Source organism: Carassius carassius, chromosome 45 (assembly GCF_963082965.1).
Source record: "Carassius carassius chromosome 45, fCarCar2.1, whole genome shotgun sequence".
Classification (NCBI taxonomy): domain Eukaryota; kingdom Metazoa; phylum Chordata; class Actinopteri; order Cypriniformes; family Cyprinidae; genus Carassius; species Carassius carassius.
The window spans coordinates 18,994,519-19,015,595 of record NC_081799.1 but is presented as its reverse complement, the minus strand read 5'-3'; the positions used below and the strand labels follow the sequence as shown (position 1 = coordinate 19,015,595).

Sequence of the window (21,077 nt, the reverse complement as noted above, 5' to 3'; positions counted from 1 at the left end):
ATGGCAAAAATATAACCTGAACAAAGGGAGGGTCGATTTAAAATTTCTCTGCAGGTGCTTACGGTCCATTTCTGTGTCCATTTCCATACCACACTGTGATACTGTTGGTTAAAATGCTCTCAATGGCACTTCTGTAAAAGCTCCTGAGGATCTTTAGTGACATCCTGAGAAAGTACGGCCACTGTTGCTTTCTTGATGCACTGATTAACCACCATAGTAAAATGCATTCTTGTGGAAACTAACTAGCTAGTCTGTTTAGTAACTGTTTCCCAAGACATGGATGCTTCTCCATCATTTGAACCACATTAGTTCAACGATATAGGGCCATTGTTAATGACCTCACATGCATGTGGTGGAGGAATAACTTCTGCTATTTATCCCATTAGACATCTCTACGATGCTGCTGTATTGAACATGGAATCTGATGACTAGTTTACTTTTTTTGTTTCCTGGCATTTTGCTTGATTATTTGCAGGTTCCTTTTTACATGATATTCAGGGGTTCCCTTATCTATTTGTGGATATGTACCTTCTTCAAAAACAACTTATTTAGAGGGTGCGCAAAAATACATAGACTAAAATCCATTTATATTTAGAATGTAATATATAGACTGTACTGCATGTTAGATTGCTTATTGTGCCCTAGATAGGGTGGCCATATGCGCCGTTAATACGGGACACATCTCGGCCAGAATTTTAATATTGCCTAAAACATCCAAAGCAATTTGACCAATAACATGCAGGTATTGTACATAATCGACCATAATTGGCTGTGTGTTAGAAGGTGAAATCTACAGGGAATGATCAAAGTGATGCAAATATGCACACGTGTTTGTTTGTTACTTATATGACCGCCATCAATTCGTAACAGTGAATAAAGAAGTATCATATCGCTCACAAGTGCAGTATGGAGTACCTCAAGGCTACCTCAGTACTAGGGCCGTTACTCTTCACTCTTTACATGTTAACCTTGAGATATATCATTAGGAAACACGGTGTTACTGTAGCTTTCACTGTTATGATGATGATACTCTGCTCTATATTTCTTCGCAGCCCGGCAAAACATACCAGTTTGAAAAACTAGTGGAATGCATTGTCGATATAAAAAACTGGATGACGAGTAATTTCTCACTGCTAAATTATGAAAAAAAACAGATGTTAATTATAGGACCTATAACCTAGAACACTGTCTAAGACTTGATGGCTGCTCTGTCAATTCTTCTTCATCAGTTAGGAATGTAGGTGTGCTATTTGATAGCAATCTTTTGTTACGAATGGAAAACGAGAGATCCAATTGCAGTGTTTTAATGGAGTAATTCAAAAGCAAATCCAAAACAGACAGGAGGTCAAAAACAACAAAATTAGTCCAAAAAACAAGAAACATGAAAAACACAAGGGAACACGAGAAAGCCGGGTGACGGAAAACAAGGACTCAATGAAACATATAGAAACAGACCGGTTTATATAGACAGGTGAAAACGATGAAAGTGGAGACAGCTGAGTGCAATTAACAGGTGTGCAATTAACAGTGATGAAAGGGACAAAGGCTTTGTGGGAAATGTAGTGCCTGCAGTGGGGTGACTATGGGGAAGTGAGACCACTAGTGGACACCCAGGGAAACACAGACCAGACACTGTGACATTACCCGTCCTCTAAGGAGCAGCTACCAGATGCTCCACCGAACACAAGAACAAACCAAGGAACACAGAGACCAGGAGGGAGGTGGACTGGTGGAGGATAAGGGGGAGGGACGGAGGGCCAGATCCATAGAAGGGAACAGGCACAAGAAGTGGAAAAAAAACCCAAAACAAATAAAACAACAACGAGACCAGGAGGGAGGTGGACCGGCGGAGGACCAGGGGGAGGGACGGAGGGCCAGGTCCATATAGGGAAACAGAGACAGGAAGTGAAAAAAAACAAAACAACAACGAGACCAGGAGGGAGGTGGACCGGCGGAGGACCGGGGGAGGGACGGAGGGCCAGGTCCATAGAGGGAAACAGAGACCAGAAGTGAAAAAAAGACAACAAAACGAAAAAGAAACCAACAACAACAAAACAAAGAGGCCAGGAGGAAACAGAAAGTTCAGGGGCCGAGGGCAGAACCGACAGGGCAGGAATCCAGGCTGGAGAGGTTGGAACTGGAGCCCACCGGGATGGCGCTGACGGAACTGGAGCCCACCACAGCTGAGCAGACGGGACTGACGCCCACCAGGGCGGTGCAGAGAACCACCACCGCCCTGCGGTCAAGACAGAGGCCCACCAGGGCAGCGCAGAGGACCACCACAGCCGAGCAGGCGAGACAGAAGCCTACCAGGGCGGCGCAGAGGACCACCACAGCCGAGCAGACGAGACAGAAGCCCACCAGGGCAACACAGAAGACCACCACAGCCGTGCTGTCAAGACCGAAGCCCACTAGGGTGGCGCAGAAGACCACCACAGCCATGCGGTCGAGACAGAAGCCCAATAGGGCGGCGCCCAGGACCACCACAGCTGTGCGGTCGAGACAGAAGCCCACCAGGGCGGCGCAGAAGACCACCACAGTGGAATCGTTGGCACAGGAGAGCAAGCCTGGTTAGGTAAGCCTGAAATAGAGAACATGAACAGGTTAAGGGTGGCCTCCGTGGCCCTGATGAGATGGTAGATGGTCTCCATGGCCATGACAGGGCAGGCGGTGAGTTCCTGGATGGCCTCCATGGCCATGACAGGATAGGACGAGCGCTTAGGAAGTTCGGCTGAGACGTGACGAGGCTCTGTAAGTTCAGCAGAGATGTCACAAGGCTCTGGAAGTTCAGCAGAGACGTGAATAGGCTCTGGTAGTTCAGCAGAGATGTGAAGAGGCTCTGGTAGATCCGTGGTGATTTGACTGGGTTCAGGAAGATCAACTGTGGCTTGACTTCGTTCAGGAAGATCAACTGTGGCTTGGCTTTGTTCAGGAAGGTCAACGGTGACTTGACTTGACTCTGGAAGATCAACGGTGGCTTGACTTGACTCAGGAAGATCATTGGTGACTTGCCTTTGCTCATGAAGATCATTGGTGACTTGCCTTTGCTCATGAAGGTCATTGGTGACTTGACTTTGCCCATGAAGAACACTGGTGACTTGACCTTGCCCATGAAGAACACTGGTGACTTGACCTTGACTAGACTCTGGAGGGTCAACGGGGACCTGACTCGACTCTGGAGGGACCACGGGTACCTGACTCGACTCTGGAGGGACCACGGGGACCTGACTTGACTTTGGAGGGACCACGGGGACCTGACTTGACTCTGGGAAATCAGCGGGGACCTGGTCAGTGGGGACCTGACTCGACTCAGGACGGTCAATGGGAACCTGACTCGACTCTGGAGGGTCAATGGGGACCTGACTTGACTCTGGAGGGTCAACGGGGACCTGACTCGACTCTGGAGGGTTATCTAGTTGCTCTACCTCAAGCCCATGAATGATCAGTGCCCAGTGAGATTTCCTCTCCTTCCTCATGTCTACAATAACTTCACTGGTTTTATCTGTGTTGAGGGTGAGATTGTTGTCCACACACCATTTGCCCACATGGATAAGCAGTGGCCTAATGGTTAGAGACTTGGACTAGTTATCCGAAGATCGCAGGTTAGAGTCTCGATGCTGGCAGGATTTGTAGGTGGGAGGGAGTGAATGAACAGTGTTCTCTTCCACCCTCAACACCCATGGCTGAAGTGCCCTTGAGCAAGGCACTGAACCCCCATTTGCTCCTTGGGTGCTAGATATATAGCTGCCCACTGCTCCAGGTGTGTGTTCACGGTATGTTCACTTCTCATTGCTGTGTGTGTGCACTTGGATGGGTTAAATGGAGAGCACCAATTCTGAGTATGGGTTACCATACTTGGCAAACGTCACAACTTTCACTTTCCTTTCACCATTTCACCAGACTAGTGCGGCAGCAAGTATGCTGTATGCTGTTTCGTCACCACCACTCCAACGTGGTATTTTCAACGAACTGTGTTCTACAGTTGTATGTGCAATTATTGTTTATGGTTCATTTAAGAAGCATGGAAAACATTATTTAAACAATTTCTGTAGCGATATGTAAAGCTTTAGATATGAAACCACTAACCCTAACTTTTAACTTCTTATAGAATATTTTGTGGGTAAAGGGCTTCCTTTACAACTGCAATTTTGCACATCCCTGTAGATAAGTCAGTGTATTTCATTCTGACATACCTGATCATGCCAGATCTGTGTTATGATTGGTCAACTGAAAAGTCTGGAGAGGCCCGCCATTCGTATATGAAGGATATATAGTTCAGTAAGTATCAGGTTTGGGGAAGTCTTTTTACAGTGCCATTTCTGTACTAGCTTGAGCAAGACTTCCTAAGTCATATCTTTCTTTCTGTGAGTACACCTTATCCACTGTATTTGCAGCATGTATTGTATAAAATCTTGCACACTGTATACAGCAATTTTATGGCAATATAAGGTTTTTAAGATGCATGTTAAAATAATTGTGCTTTCAAAACTTGAAATGCCTAATATGTTCATGTGTATATATATATATACACACACACACACACACACACACACACACACATACATTTTACTGCAGTCTAAATATCAAATTTAGATTCAATTGATGCAATATAATTAAATCTTTTCTCACAATGTTGAATAACATACTGCTTTTTTTTTACCTGGACAGGATGAATAGAGTATCAAGAGTGAACTCATCATGAATCTTAATCTCACTGAAAACAGGAATATTTCCATCCCCTCTTATTTCTATATTAGTGGTTTTTCTGGTATACCTCACATGAGGTACTATTATATATTCTTGTTTTTTGTCTACATTATTTCTTTACTTGGAAACTCCTGCCTCATGCTTGTTATTATTATGGACCGAAATCTTCACACTCCTAAATATATTGCTGTCTTTAATTTATCACTGACAGACATTTGTGAGAGTACTGCTGTGATTCCTCAGCTACTGGATATGTTTTTGTTTGGGAATCAGTTGATCCCTTATGGATTGTGTTTGTGTAATATGTTCTCTGTGTTTGTATTTACGTCAACACAGTCCTTAACTCTTGCTGTCCTGTCTTTTGACAGATTAGTAGCAATTTGTTTACCACTGAGATATCATATGATTGTGACCCACAGATCAATGCTTGTTATAATTGGAGTCATGTGGGCAGTGGCACTGCTTATAATAATCACCGCAACAGTTTTTATCAGCAGGCTTTCTTTCTGTAGAGTTATTGTCATTATAAATAGTTTCTACTGTGATCATGGCCCTATATATCGTTCTGCCTGTAGCAGCAATTTCCCAAGCTCTGTGATAGCCAACTTGTCTCCGATATTAATTCTCGGCTTTCCAGCATTTTTTATCATCTTTTCATATACATGCATAGCTGTGACATTGTTCAGAATCACAACCCCACAAGACCGTAAAAGAGCCACAAAGACATGCACTGCTCATTTAATAGTAGTGGCCATATTTTATGTACCCATCACTTTTACATATGCTCTTTATTCCATTGTAAACACGAACACAAGGATCATTAATCTCTCTCTGACCTCTGCACTTCCTCCAATGCTTAACCCTATAATCTACACATTCAACACAGAGGAGTTCATTATCTCTTTGAAAAAGCTTTTTAAACGGAGAATCATATTCCCATCTCAAAAATAAACCCATTTTTCCCCAATTTTAAAACATTGTCAGGCATTGTTGTCATTTGTATTGTTTTATCGTTGTTGTTGAATCATTTATGCTTCAATGTTCTGCATTTCTAAATATAATTTAATATGACAAGCCAGACAACAGGTATCATGACAAATGCTAAAGCCACTACTGTGATGTATTAAATAATAATAAGAAAAAATATATATAATTAGAATGTTATTAAAATAATAAGACAAAGAGTGGGAAAGTAATAGCATTCTACCTTAAGTGTGTAATTATTTTGTTGCTTACTTAAAATGTATGCCTTCTTCTTTCCATCTGACCTTGTCAGGGAAGTAATAAAAGGGGCAAAACATTTACAGAATTACAGTGTTTACTTTTGTTCAGCTATATTCATAGTTATAACATCATTTTATTTACTTTTAATCCATCATAGTTAAGATGAAAAGGAATTGATAAGTACATTAATAATGGCCTACAATGATTTGTGAAATCAATTTGTGACTAAAAAGCATTAAAAACAGTGCCTAAAAGTAATAGTTGCACACAAATATTTATTTATCTATTTAATTCTCTAAAAACATTCTCTAGAAACAGATAGTAATGTAATTTAGGCCTAACAAATGTTTAGAACCTCTAGAGCATGTTCAATAGCTGCATTGTTACATGAAATGTGGCCCAGAAAAAGTTATTTAGCTGATTTTCTTTTTTGTGTTTATAAAAGGGTTTTCTTTTGCATGTTCTTTAACTTGGCTGTTGCCTCCATCCTCAATATTGGTGCATTTGTCTGTTCACATGACTTTGTTAATTTACAATTGTCATTCGATGATAGTGAATGATTATTAGCTCTGGATTCAAGCCTTTACAAGCATTGTTTCCATAACGCTATCCAAAAAAGCAAGTTTGTGAGCAAGTTTTATTTTGTTCGTAGTTGTAACATATTGTGTTGTAAACAGGCCAAATGTATTTAAAACCTTTGTGCTTGAAACCTTGAAAAGTATTTTTTTTGTAATTCCTTTCTTTCCATCAAAACAAAAAAGTTCCAAATAGATTCTAAATATTCATTTATCTATATTTTATAAATAATTATTTAAATATTCTGTGTTTTGAGAGTATTTCTATAACAGTTCTTAATCACAGGTGACAAAAAACCAGACCACAGGTATCATGAGCTCCATGCAGTCAAACTCCTCTACAAATTTGACCTTTGTTCATCCTGCTACATTTTTTCTCAGTGGCTTTTCCAAAATCCTACATGTGAAATACTGCTATGTGCTCTTGTCTTTAGTGTATGTTGTGATCTTTCTGATCTGTGTGGAAGCACAGCTTTGATACCTAAAGTCATAGACACATTTTTACTTGCGCACCAAGTTGCTTCATATGAAGCATTTCAATCATGACCACTTTCATCAAGTATATTTATTACAATTATATTGCATACAGTTAGTGTTGGTGGTATGGTTATGTTCTGGGCAACACACCACATGACTGTCCATGCAGCCATGCTCAGACAGAGTGGGGAGAGCAGCAAGACCCCCCGCCCCCCAATTGTAATTATGCATGCATAATTACTATTCACAACTACATGAGTTGAAAAACAAAATGTGATAGAGAATGCTTCCAATGAAGTGAACTTTAAAGGAAGAAACAAAAATCAGATCGGATTACAGGTTCAGTTAGGTGGAGTTGGGGTTGGAGGATGGATATGTTTCATAACTGGATATGTTTTATAGCAATTGTTCTTCTTTCCTCAAGGAATTTTTTTGGGACTCTCCGGCCTCTTTGGAACATTTCCGTTCACACAGACTGTAGAGAGATGGTGTGCAGCTTCATGACATTTGAAGTTTACTGCCAATGGAGAACTTCTGGGACATTGACAAACAGCACTTTCCAGCAAGTTTGTGTTACGGCCAGCTCGTAACCGCAACAAAGATCGGACAGCCACACCACTGAATTAATATAATAATTAATATTTATTACAAAATCTAGGGGTTTACACGATACAAAATGCAGACAACGATCGATCCTAAAGCGAGGCAACCCGAGGCCAGCCGGAGATGATTTCAACTCTCCCTGCCTCCCTCATTGCCTGAAACCATGACATATATCTCCACCTCCTAATGGGAGTCAGGTGTCCTGCATCTCTGCGGCCACCTACAACACAAGGAAAAACAAAACCAACAAATACCAAGAAAGAAACACACCCATAACCATAACAGTTCGTTTGGAGTTTTTTTTTTTAATAATTAATTTATTTAGTTTGCATTCAGAAATGCTGAAGTAATATTTTAGAAGAAACCTTTCGGTCCTTTTACTGGTATGGATCTTGAGACAAAACAAACCCAGCAAACATTTGTCCGACAGCTACGTCGTGTGCCCGGCCAAAAATAGTTGCGGTAGGACGGCATAAATCGGTAGAAATATGTAACACAGAACATTTCCTAAAAATGCATTCAGATATGTTTGTACATGTCTATAGTTCTATGGGGTTGCATGTATAATTGTTACTTTGACTTTTAGCTGCGTGTAGTTCAATATTTACCCGTGTTGTGAATCGGTTGTGAGAGGACGTCACTATTTGACGTCTTTTACACGTGCATTAAACGTCCATCGTGACCCTGTATGAAATCCTTGTGGAATATGCAAAAGCTGTGCTTACACTTTGATTAATACTGAAATAATTAATTTAAGTGCACCAAGTAGTTTTTAAGAGGTTTTAAAGAGGTTGTGGATAGACGTCCACTGACGTCTTTTACACGTCTTGTCACGGTTGTGAAAAGACTCCAAGCAAGACTAGCAGGAAAAAAGAAATTGTATACAAAGTAAATATATTTACTTTATCTTGTTTAAATAAATTATAATGACAAACTGCCCAATGTGGTTAAGTGATTGCCATGCTACAATTTAGTCATCATTTCAACCTGTTTTATGTATTCGTTGTTATTATTTTTATGGAATCTATTCATATACATGTAAAACAGATATATATCCGGTCACCATTTCGGTCTGAGTTGTATGTAGTAATTGCCAAAATGGTGCTGCCAAGATGTACAGTAGACACAAAACATTGTAATATAGTTCGTGATATTACAGATTATCTCGCGAGATCTCGTGGTCTTCCGGTTCCGGAACATTCAGCAGGCAACCACGAGGAGAGGACTCGAAGAGGACTCGAGGAGGGAGATGTATCGATATATATTATATAAAATCTACTGTTGGGTAAGTACATTTTGTATTATTTGATTAACGTGCTTGAGTTTTACTTGTTTGACACTAAGGAACCGAGAGAAATGATGCCCACGTTGTCAACTGAAATTCACTGAGTATGGCTAAAATTCGCTAACGTTTGTAGGCTAAAAGTTACTTATATTGATGTAATTTTTATTGGTACGCTTTAATTATTCAGGGGACATCACATCCCACCTGTCTTATCAGAAATGTCCTGTTCACTTTCTCACAGTTACACACCCAGTTAAAGGGATAGTTCACTCTCAAATTAAATTTTGGTATGTTTTAGCTTACCTCAAGGACATCCAAGATGTAGGTTTCTCTGTTTCCTCAGTATTTCCCATTTTGATATTTTTAGGTCCAACTGTTCTTGTCTGTGACTCACATAATGGATGTCTATGGTCACCACCTCAAAGAGCATGCACAGAGGAGTCAAAATTAAACAATTCCCCATCGTAAGTACACATTGATGACCTAAGACACGAAACGAGCGGATTGTGTAAGAAAACGAACAGTATTTATATCGTTTTTACCTCTTGTACACAACCACGTCCAACTGATCTGAGTGCGCTAGTGCTTCCCGATGTGATGTGCTCTGGCTTAGTCTGCGCAAGCGCGGAAAACGCCGGAAGCGATCTCTCACGCGTGTACATCACTCATTGTTTACACTTACTGCCTATGGTTTACACAGATTTCGGAAGTATTACCTTTCACTGTGAAGATCTAAACATATTTAGACGTACAGGAAATTGCAATGGAAGACGATTTCAATATATCCATAGACAACGTTGAATTTTTTTCACAACCATATTTATTTGAAACAGAATACACAGACCAAGTACTCAGGAGCGATCCGCTGCAATAGCACGTCTTCAAGCCTCAGAGAGACAGATCTCTTCAAAATTGGTGGTGTAGCAAGTGTTGTGAGATGCCAACAGAAGTGGAGAGCATATGTTGTCACGAATGGAACAACTACAAGATGACGACGAGGACATTGACAGTATCACATCACACGCCTGCCTGACTGAAGATCCTGATTTTGCTCCGCTGTTGAGATGCAGCGTTTTGCACGTTGTGTTTAGTTTGCCACGTATAAACTGGAGGCGACGTCCAATGCCAGAGGGACCCAATGGCACGCTGTCAATAGAGTGAGTAATGTGTTGTATTTTTATTATAAACGCAACGATTATAGGGTGCATTATAAACATTAATGTATTACAATTACTGCATTATATTTCAGACAGTGCAGATTGAAAGCGTAGCGTGTGGTAAACAATGAGTGATGTGCATGCGCGAGACATCACATCTGGGGCTTTCCGCGCTTGCGCAGACTAAGCCAGAGCGCGCACGCACGTCACATCGGGAAGCACTCGCGAACTCAGATCAGTTGGACGTGGTTGTGTACAAAAGGTAAAAAAGATATAAATACTGTTCGTTTTCTTACACAAACCGCTCGTTTCTTGTATTAGGTCATCAATGTGTACTTATGATGGGGAATTGTTTAATTTTGACTCCTCTGTGCATGCTCTTTGAGGTGGTGACCATAGACATCCATTATGTGAGTCACAGACAAGAACGGTTGGACCAAAAATATCAAAATGGGAAATACTGAGAAAACAAAGAAACCTACATCTTGGATGTCCTTGAGGTAAGCTAAAACATATCAAAATTTAATTTGAGAGTGAACTATCCCTTTAAGGGTGTTTCTCAATGGCAACACATTAAAACACAACATCTTTTATACAATAAAAATAAAATCTAATGCATGTTGATTACCTTTTTCTAATGTTTCATTCATGATTCATTCATCTTGTTCCAAGGTTTTTGTTTTTTTAGCTGTAGACCATAAAGATATTTTGAAAATAAGTGCATGTCATATATCTCAAATTTTTTATTTTATTTATTTTAAAAATAAATATATTCTCTTCCCTCAGATGCTGTGAAGAGATAGAGTCTCTGAGACTGATGCAGCGATGGCAGAACACCTGAAGCTCGCTCCAGGAAGAGCTGGGGGTGGAGGTTACAATTTTCTCACCCTCATGTTACGATCATAATCATTTTTCCTACAATGGCAGTTAATGGATTGTGAGATCTGCTTGGTTACAAATATTCTTCCAAATATCTTTGTGTTTATGAGACAACTGTGTAAGTCAATGACAAGATTAATAAAGACATGATAAAAAGAAACCATCTTTTAACATTTTAGTCGAAAACACGTGAACGCATTCTCAGATATGTAATATTTTAATTCATGTTGGTTCTATATAGTTTAACATCATTTACGCTACTTTGATTTTATAAATAGCAATGATTTCAAACATATTTTATGATGAGGGTCTTCTATGTTTTATGATTTTGTCACATGACAACAATAGCTCCTGCAAGGTGGTTATGCCACGTTCAAATATAATATTCTTAATATTATTTATATGATTAAAGTATTTAAAAATAAATGCAATTAATAAAAACATTAAATTAAATTCTGCGAAAATAGAAATTTTTGACAATAATAATGGACTTCAAGATTGAGTATTTCAGCACTTTTTATTCAGTGATGACCCTCATTAAATCATATTTCTGACGAAAATGGTAGGCCTGTAAACTTATTTCAGAAATCCAAAATGGATACAAAGATTAAATTGAAAAACAAATTTTTTAAATAGATTTTAATCATCTTGAAGATTCTTCATTCTTGATATTGTCCCAGTAAAGCAAACGAGAAAACAATATCGTCAGAACATAGAAAGGTATACAGGTTTGAAACATGAGGGTGAGTAAATGACAGAATTTCCCCTTTATATAATAATTCAGTATGTTGTAATTGGTATTTTAGTTTGGTTAACAGATGCTAAACTGTTCAAAAACAATAAAATGTGCTAAATCAGAACATGCTTCTTTTTTGCATACGTCCACAAATAATGTGTTATTGTTTGTAATGTACTCTTGATTAAGATGTTTTATGGATGTTCAGGTCTGACTGATCTAGAACTTTTGTCAAGATGTGTTAAACCTCAAGACATAATTGATTGCCTTTCACGATGTTACACAGTGGGTGTGTGGTTATTTTATATGCAGGCTTACATATACATACACTAAAACTATGCAGCAACGCATTCAAACATTTAAATGACGACGTCCAGAAATCGACGCATTTAGACGTCCAGAAGACGTGCAGAAAAGACATGCAGTTCGCGTCCAGAAGACCTCAAAGACGTCGGTTCAACTTTCATTTTGGAACTATTTTTCAACCATGACGGGACATGTCAGATGGACGTCTTTTCAACGGTCAAAAGACGTCCAAATGTTTGCTGGGAAGGCACTGATATTTTTAAAGATCAGTCAGTGCAAGTTTCTTTCAGTTGAAACAGCTCAGAATTACATTCATTTACATTCAAATGAGCTTTCATGACTTGCACAGTATTGCCAAAGCATAATTATAGAATTACATTTTAGTCTGTGGATGGTCTTAAGCCTTGTCTGTGAAACCGTGGGTACCATTAACACAGTTTGGTAATGTTTTACAGTAAGGTCTCAATTGTTGTACATGGAATGATAAATTTCTTGATATTTCTAATTGATTTTTCTGTTATTTAGTTTGTGTGTTAATAATCCTATACGTTTGGAGACCAAATGACTCCACAAGGATAGTAATACCAATAATTTTGTATTGATCTTGTGGGCCTTTTTAGGTCCCCAATGAGAAAACTGAGAAGCTGTGCAAATCCAAGTTCATTATCAGCGTTGATTTGCGCAGCTTGTCAGTTAACAACGGCTCTGTGTAGTAACAGCTGCTCTATTTAAATCACGCACCTGATGGAATTTACCGCTAATTAGAAAACCGGTTTTACTGACGAGATGCGCATTAATTATTCGGACGATATTTATCGCGCACCACTAAGTTAAAGTGTTGCAACTGAGTATATTATTGGGGGTTTTTGTACACTGGCAAAAAGCATTTTCAAGTATTTGTTGTTTTGTGAATAAATGTAGAGGGTTTTCCATTTTGTGTTTGTGTTGATTTTAACTAGGTAATTAATGCATTTAAATTACATTGAAATATATTTTAGTTCACATTAATTGCTTATTCAGAAGTAAATATTTACCATATTTCAAAGTACATATAAAATGTACTAAAGTCCCACTTAAGTGGTTCAAAATATCATTTAAAAGTTCAACTAAATGCATTTAATGTAATTTTAAACTGTAATATATTTGAAATCAATTACAAATTACATACACTTAGATGGTCGAAAACATTACATATAATTCACGTTTAAGTGTATTGTTACCTGTCATTAAAGTATATTTTAACATGATTTCCTTGTCAGTACATTAGTAGTACACTATGCAATTATGAAAGTACATATAAAGGTGTACTAAAAGTCCCACTTAAGTGGTTTAAAAAAATCACTAAAAACTAATTGCATTTAATATTGCTTCAAAATGTGATACATTTGAAGTTAATTACAAATACATTCAAGCATTGAAAATAACATTTAATTTGCACTTATGTGTGCTCTTTTAAAGTATATTATTTCTGCAATAAGTACACTTCATAAAAGTATACTTAAGTGCACTTCTTTTTCACAAAGGAGGTCTTTTTGTGAGGAGGCCTTTTTATGAATGGCGTGATCACATGTGGGGTGAACAATGAAATACAGGTCTAGGGGTATAAAACTGGTGCATGCAGGGTCATGCTGCAACCTAGTGATGTCTAGCAATGTTTGCTTATTTTAAGTTATCAATGCATAACATTTATGCACTTAAAAAAAACAAAAAAAAAAAACAAGATGCATAAAGAGTCACAAAAACACGATATTGAAGAGTGGAGCAAGCAAACACGACTGCCATGGAGGACGCCATGTTGAGCCAGCCTAACATGTTGAGGAACCCTAGGCATTATTCTTTTGGTCAGAGTCAGTAGAAAGATCTCTTTAATGTCCTAAGCAATGATTGAAGTCTGTAAACTTCACGTGTTCTACAGTTGTATGTGCAATAATTGTTTATGGTTCATTTGAGAAGCATGGAAAACATTATTTAAACAATTTCTGTAGTTATATGTAAAGCTTTAGATATGAAACCACTAACCCTAACTTTTAACTTCTTATAGCATATTTTGTGGGTTAAGGGCTTCCTTTACAACTGCAGTTTTGCAGATCCCTGTAGATAAGTCAGTGTATTTCATTCTGATGTACCTGATCATGCCAGATCTGTGTTATGATTGGTCAACTGACAAGTCTGGAGAGGCCTGCCATTCGTATATGAAGGATATATAGTTAAAAAAAATTTTTGGACATTGGAAGTTTTTAGGATGCATGTACATACAATACAACTGTGCTTTCAAAACTTGAAATGCCTAATATGTTCATTTGTTTGGTTTTGTTGGTATTTGTTGTACATATACATATACATACATTTTACTGCAGTCTGAATATCTATTTTAGATTCAGTTGATACAATATTTGTTGTGGAGGAAAATATAATGAAATCTTTTCTTACAATGTTGAATAACATACTGCTTTTTTTTTTTTTTTTTTTACCTGGACAGGATGAATAGAGTATCAAGAGTGAACTCATCATGAATCTTGATCTCACTGAAAACAGGAATATTTCCATCCCCTCTTATTTCTATATTAGTGGTTTTTCTGGTATACCTCACATGAGGTACTATTATATATTCTTGTTTTTTGTCTACATTATTTCTTTACTTGGAAACTCCTGCCTCATGCTTGTTATTATTATGGACCGAAATCTTCACACTCCTAAATATATTGCTGTCTTTAATTTATCACTGACAGACATTTGTGAGAGTACTGCTGTGATTCCTCAGCTACTGGATATGTTTTTGTTTGGGAATCAGTTGATCCCTTATGGATTGTGTTTGTGTAATATGTTCTCTGTGTTTGTATTTACGTCAACACAGTCCTTAACTCTTGCTGTCCTGTCTTTTGACAGATTAGTAGCAATTTGTTTACCACTGAGATATCATATGATTGTGACCCACAGATCAATGCTTGTTATAATTGGAGTCATGTGGGCAGTGGCACTGCTTATAATAATCACCGCAACAGTTTTTATCAGCAGGCTTTCTTTCTGTAGAGTTATTGTCATTATAAATAGTTTCTACTGTGATCATGGCCCTATATATCGTTCTGCCTGTAGCAGCAATTTCCCAAGCTCTGTGATAGCCAAATTGTTCCCAATATTAATTCTCGGCTTTCCAGCATTTTTTATCATCTTTTCATATACATGCATAGCTGTGACATTGTTCAGAATCACAACCCCACAAGACCGTAAAAGAGCCACAAAGACATGCACTGCTCATTTAATAGTGGTGGCCATATTTTATGTACCCATCACTTTTACATATGCTCTATCTTCCATTATAAACACGAACACAAGGATCATTAATCTCTCTCTGACCTCTGCACTTCCTCCAATGCTTAACCCTATAATCTACACATTCAACACAGAGGAGTTCATTATCTCTTTGAAAAAGCTTTTTAAACGGAGAATCATATTGCCATCTCAAAAATAAACCCGTTTTTCCCCAATTTTAAAAACATTGTCAGGCACTGTTGTCATTTGTATTGTTTTATTGGTGTTGTTGTATCATTTATGCTTCAATGTTCTGCATTTCTAAATATAATTTAATATTACAACAGGTATCATGACAAATGCTAAAGCCACTGTGATGTATTAAATAATAATAATAAAATACACAATTACTATTGTTATTAAAATAATAAGACAAAGAGTGGGAAAGTAATATCATTCTACCTTAAGTGTGCAATTCTTTTGTTGCTTACTTAAAATGTATGCCTGCTTCTTTTCATCTGACTTCATCAGGGAAGTCTTTTTTTTTACCTTAATACACATAAACTTTTTAAAATGGTCCGCTCAAATATAAATATGACATTTTAATTCTTAAAAAAATATATTTTATAATAAATTATTTCACCTTAAGATTTGAGTACTAAATAAAATATTATGTAAGTTTTCATACATCCTATACTTTAAAATATTCCTTCGGTTTATGAGGACAGACCACAGAGTGATGAGTATGACAAACCTAACAGCAAGAACCCAGCGGAACTGTTTTATGAATGTTCAGCTAACCCATATTCAATTAATTATGATACAGTGATAAAAGTAAATACTTAAATAATTTTCAAATGATTTTCAAAGTTCTTTTTTTTAACATACGAAGTCTTCTGTTTGGCTTCTTTATTCTGATTGTCTAATAAATATGTACATTAAACATACATGAACATTTTTCATGAAATATTTCTGTGCTTGACAGAAATTCTTGACACTATGCCTTTTGTTAAGTAAATACAATGGATGTTTTTGTTGCGCAGCACTGTCTCAGAGGCCTCTGCATCAGAAAGCTTGTGTGGCGGAAGTCCTCTGCTTCAGAAGCTGCTCTTTTCGAGTGTTCTGGTAGGTGGTCATGCACCCCTTAAACTTCTGAACCTCAGTCTGACACTTCCTCCAGTCCTGATGCTCGGCCATACAGTCCTGTACATACAGTCCCATAGTGCAGCTCAGCACAGCCTGTCCTGGAGATCATCCCGTCCACTGGATCATCCTCATCCGCACTTCTGCTCCGGGTGTGAGTCGATGACATCCTTAGAATTTAATTTATAATTTGAAATGTGTTACAATAAATTATGACTAAAGTATACAAAAACAATACAAGTATACAGCTGTAAAGAAAAAAACAAGCCGCTCGTATGTATTCGATTGTCTTTCACGCTCGAGCCCGTGAAGAAAAACTAAATATTGAAATAAACATGCTTTTGCAGTTTAAAATTTAAAGAGCTTCAGGAAGGTTTCATAACCTGTCTAGTTGGAACAGGAACAGGAAATGTGCAGAGATGTATAAAGTACTAGAGACCCAGACTTGAGTAGAAGTACAAGTGCTCTATCAAAAAAATGACTTGAGTAGAAGTTGAAGTGCTCTTCAAGCACCACACTTAAGTAGAAGTACTAAAGTATTCAACATTTTTTGTACTTAAGTATTGCAAGTAGTCTATTTGAAAATTTACTACTCAAGTACTGAAAGTAAAAGTACAAGTATTGTGTTATGTAGTTATTAAAGAAAGTAGTCAAAAGTTTGAACATATTGTTTTTACTATTTCAAATGATTAAGCTAAAGGACAATCACAATTCCTTTGACTGTAACTTTTTGTAAACAAAAAACAGATTAAAGGGTTAGTTCGCCCAATTTGCAAAATTATGTCATTAATAACTTACCCTCATGTTGTTTCAAACCCGTAAGACCTCCGTTTATTTTTGGAACACAGTTTAAGATATTTTAGATTTAGTCCGAGAGCCCTCAGTCCCTCCTTTGAAGCTGTGTGCATGGTATACTGTCAATGTCCAGAAAGGTAAGAAAAACATTATCAAAGTAGTCCATGTGACATCACATGGTCAGTTAGAATTTTTTGAAGCATCGAAAATACATTTTGGTCCAAAAATAGCAAAAACTACGACTTTATTCAGCATTGTCTTCTCTTCCGTGTCTGTTGTGAGAGAGAGTTCAAAACAAAGCACTTTGTCATATCCGGTTCGTGAACGAATCATTCGATGTAACCGGATCTTTTTGAACCAGTTCACCAAATCGAACTGAATCGTTTTAAACGGTTCTCCAATACGCATTAATCCACAAATGACTTAAGTTGTTAACTTTTTTAATGTGGCTGACACTCCCTCTGAGTTAAAACAAACCAATATCCCGGAGTAATGCATGTACTCAAACAGTACACTGACTGAACTGCTGTGAAGAGAGAACTGAAGATGAACACCGAGCCGAGCCAGATAACGAACAACAGACTGACTCGTTCACGAGTCAAGAACACTGATCTATATATATAACTTACTGTATATTATAGATCAGTGGTCAAGAACCATTTCTGTCAGACGTGTCCGATTCGAGAACCGAGGAGCTGATGATACTGCGCATGTGTGATTCAGCGTGAAAGCAAACCGACACACAGAGCATCTGAACCGACCTGATTCTTTTGGTGATTGATTCTGAACTGATTCTGTGCTAATTTTATGAGCCCAGGATTTATGGCTCTTTGAGGGGATCCGGATCTTCGCAATCTCTTCGCGATCCGTTCCTTTCAAAGAGCTGTTCAAAAGAACGGCTCTTTTGGCTCTTTTTAAATATTTAGTCAGTTTTAAGAAGTCAGCTTGGGGGCATCTCAGTTTATCCTGGAAATAATCACTGGGAGGAATGATGAGGTGAGATTTGTAGTCAAATAATTAAAACTCAGAGATCACACACCAATATCTGAGTTTGAATTATTCTGAAATATTGATTATTACCTCGTTTGTCATGTGTGGACTATATTCCATAGGGTTGCACAAATCCCTCTGCTTAGACAGAGACATCACTATTTTGGATTTACCTTTAGTACAAAGTGTGTGTGTGTGTGTGTGTGTAAAGCTACGTTGACTTATGTTATTCATACAATACCTACTCAAATAAACATCAAAAACAAAGCCGGCTGCAATGAATTTCTGTGCAAAACAGCTTTTACTACAAACACTTCCACACAAGAACATTGTTATCACAAAAGAACATTTTGATAGAAAACAAAAAATATTTAAAATAGATAAAATTTGAATAAATAAAATGGAAATGTCTACATACTACATACTATTACTACTGTAAACTTTGCAAATAGGACATCAGCCCCTTCAAGTCAATGAACAATAACAAAGTGGGCTGCAATGAACATGCACAACTAATAACTAATATCATCACGCTATAAAGGGTTGGCCTGCGCTGGGTGCGCCCCTCCCCCTATAACTGTTCTGTCTCGCGGAGGAGCTCATTTGTGTGCATCTGTGTGAAATACGCATAGGAAAAAAGAACGACAGAAAGAACGGCTCCCCTCCAGCCGCGACTCGGCTCCCATCGTTCATGTTTATGAGCCGTTCAAAAGAATCGGTTCGTTCGCGAACGTCACAACTCTACCAGGTAAACCGAAGGCTTGCAGTCAACGCCAATGACGCCATTACGTCGAGCGCAAAAGAACCGGTGAACTGTTTTCTTCAACTGGTTTATTGAATCGAACTGTCAGAAAGAACTACTGGTGATCCGAAAACCGATGCAACCGGTTCTTGACTCGTGAACGAGTCATTATCTGTCTCGGCTCGGTGTTCATCTCTCTCTTCACAGCAGTTCAGTCAGCACGCGCAGTCTTCTCAATCGCTTGATTCGCTCTATGCAGCGGGAATTGTGACGTGTTTCCGACTACACGCTCTACTGGGCTAACAGTTTCCGGTTCCGTATTTATCTGACGCTAACCGATGCGATAACCTTGTGGATGGCGCGAAACTTAACAGCGACAAACATTTCTAGTTGTTCTTATATCTAGTTTTTGTCATCTTAACCATGGGGAAAATGTTTTCCGATACCAAAAGCTAATGCGACCTAGATTGGAACATTGTTGTGTGCCGTTGAGCTTTGTGTCGGCAAGATACAACTCGATTGTGAGTTTCCATTCATTTCCAGTGGAAGAGGATCTCAGAAAAAAGTGTCTCGTTCAGATCAGGAGAGATGACATTATGGAAGGGGCTTGTCTGAAAAAAAATGTGTTTTCCTTACACTGTTTGAGTGGAACCATTAACGTTACCAGGAGCAGCCGGTAACAGGAGTGTTTGGGAACGTCGAGAGAGACCGCTGACCCCTGATCCTGACTCGGACGTAGACCAAGAAGATATGGACTTTGTTGTGGAGAGGACTAGACATGATTACTGTTCAGCTCCCGAAGCTGCAGCTGTGGACATGGTTCTACATGAAAACGAGGAGTTAAAAAGGGAGATGGAAGATGTAGAAGCAGTTGGAGCAAACAGGATTTCACACTCTGATCTGTATTCATACCTCTGATGAACAGACAAAACTAAGACAGTGTTTCCATATACATATTTTATTATAATTCCATAATACAAAACACAAAAATCTAAAGATATAGTATATACATGTGTACTGTAGTATAATAGATAGGTATACATTGTATAAATATAGTGTATATATATATATATATATATATGTGTGTATATGTTATATGCTGTATAAAGATGTGTATCTATACTGTAATATAATAGGTATAGTATAAATATAGTGTATGTGTATGTAAATATTGTTTAGTTAAATAACGGAATAATACAATAAATATAATGCTTTATAAAGCTATGTATATATACATGTGTATTGTTATAATAGATAGGTATATGTATTATATTGTATATCTTGTATAGTATGTGTGTTTGTATGTATATATATATATATATATATTTACATTTATTCATTAAGCAGACGTTTTTATCAAAAGCGACTTACAGATGAGGACAGTGGAAGCAATCAAAAACAACAAAAAGAGCAATGATATATAAGTGCTATAACAAGTCTCAGTTAGGTTTACACATTACACGTAACATGGGATTTTAAATAATATAATAAATAAAAAGAAAACAAATAGAATAGAAAAAAGAATAGAGCAAGCTAGTGTTAGAGATCTTTACACGCATACAATTGCATGATAAATGAAAAGAAAATAGAATACAAAAATATTAGAAAGGTAGTTAGATTTTTTTTTTTTAAAGAATAGAATTAGTATAGTGAGTGTTAAAGTTATAGAGGGTCAAATAAAGATGGAAGAGATGTGTTTTAAGCGATTCTTGAAGATGGCTAAGGACTCAGCTGCTCGGATTGAGTTGGGGAGGTCATTCCACCAGGAGGGAACATTTAATTTAAAAGTGACTGCTTCTTTGGGATGGCACAATCAAGCGACGTTAACTTGCAGAACGCAAGCTTCTAGAGGCACATAAGTCTGAAATAACACATTTAGGTAAATGGGTGCAGAGCCAGTGGTAGTTTTGTAGGCAAACATCAATTCCTTAAGTTTTATGAGAGCAGCTATGTCTTATTTACATATCTACACTCATGTACATCTATATCTATCTATCTATATACACACATTATATATATATATATATGAGAGAGAGAGAGAGAGAGAGAGAGATAGATGTACATGAGTACATATGTAAATACTGTTTAAATAAGATACCATAAGCCATAAATATAATACTGTATAATAATTTCAGGTTAATTGAATAGACCACCAGTGGTATGTCGCCACACTCACAGTCATTAAATGAAGCAACATCTGAAATCTGAA

The 21,077-nt window shown here is 37.7% G+C and overlaps 2 protein-coding genes across 2 annotated transcripts; both read left to right on the top strand.

The window, feature by feature from the left end:
* The first annotated feature begins 4,698 nt into the window (after window positions 1-4,698).
* On the top strand, window positions 4,699-5,658 carry LOC132127860 (olfactory receptor 13C2-like). The gene has a single exon (XM_059540046.1). The coding sequence runs from the start codon at window positions 4,699-4,701 to the stop codon at window positions 5,656-5,658; it is 960 nt and encodes a 319-aa protein (XP_059396029.1).
* A 1,161-nt stretch (window positions 5,659-6,819) lies between these two features.
* LOC132127010 (olfactory receptor 13C2-like) lies at window positions 6,820-15,418 on the top strand. The gene is made up of 2 exons (XM_059538633.1): window positions 6,820-6,899; window positions 14,530-15,418. The coding sequence occupies exons 1-2, from the start codon at window positions 6,820-6,822 to the stop codon at window positions 15,416-15,418; spliced, it is 969 nt and encodes a 322-aa protein (XP_059394616.1).
* Window positions 15,419-21,077: the final 5,659 nt, after the last annotated feature.

Excerpts from the sequence above, each read along its gene's own strand:
- LOC132127010 (XM_059538633.1), top strand. The coding sequence starts at position 6,820 with ATGAGCTCCATGCAGTCAAACTCCTCTACAAATTTGACCTTTGTTCAT. Across the intron at positions 6,900-14,529 it reads TTTCTCAGTGGCTTTTCCAA|TATACCTCACATGAGGTACT; the intron begins AATCCTACATGT and ends TGGTTTTTCTGG.
- LOC132127860 (XM_059540046.1), top strand. The coding sequence starts at position 4,699 with ATGAATCTTAATCTCACTGAAAACAGGAATATTTCCATCCCCTCTTAT.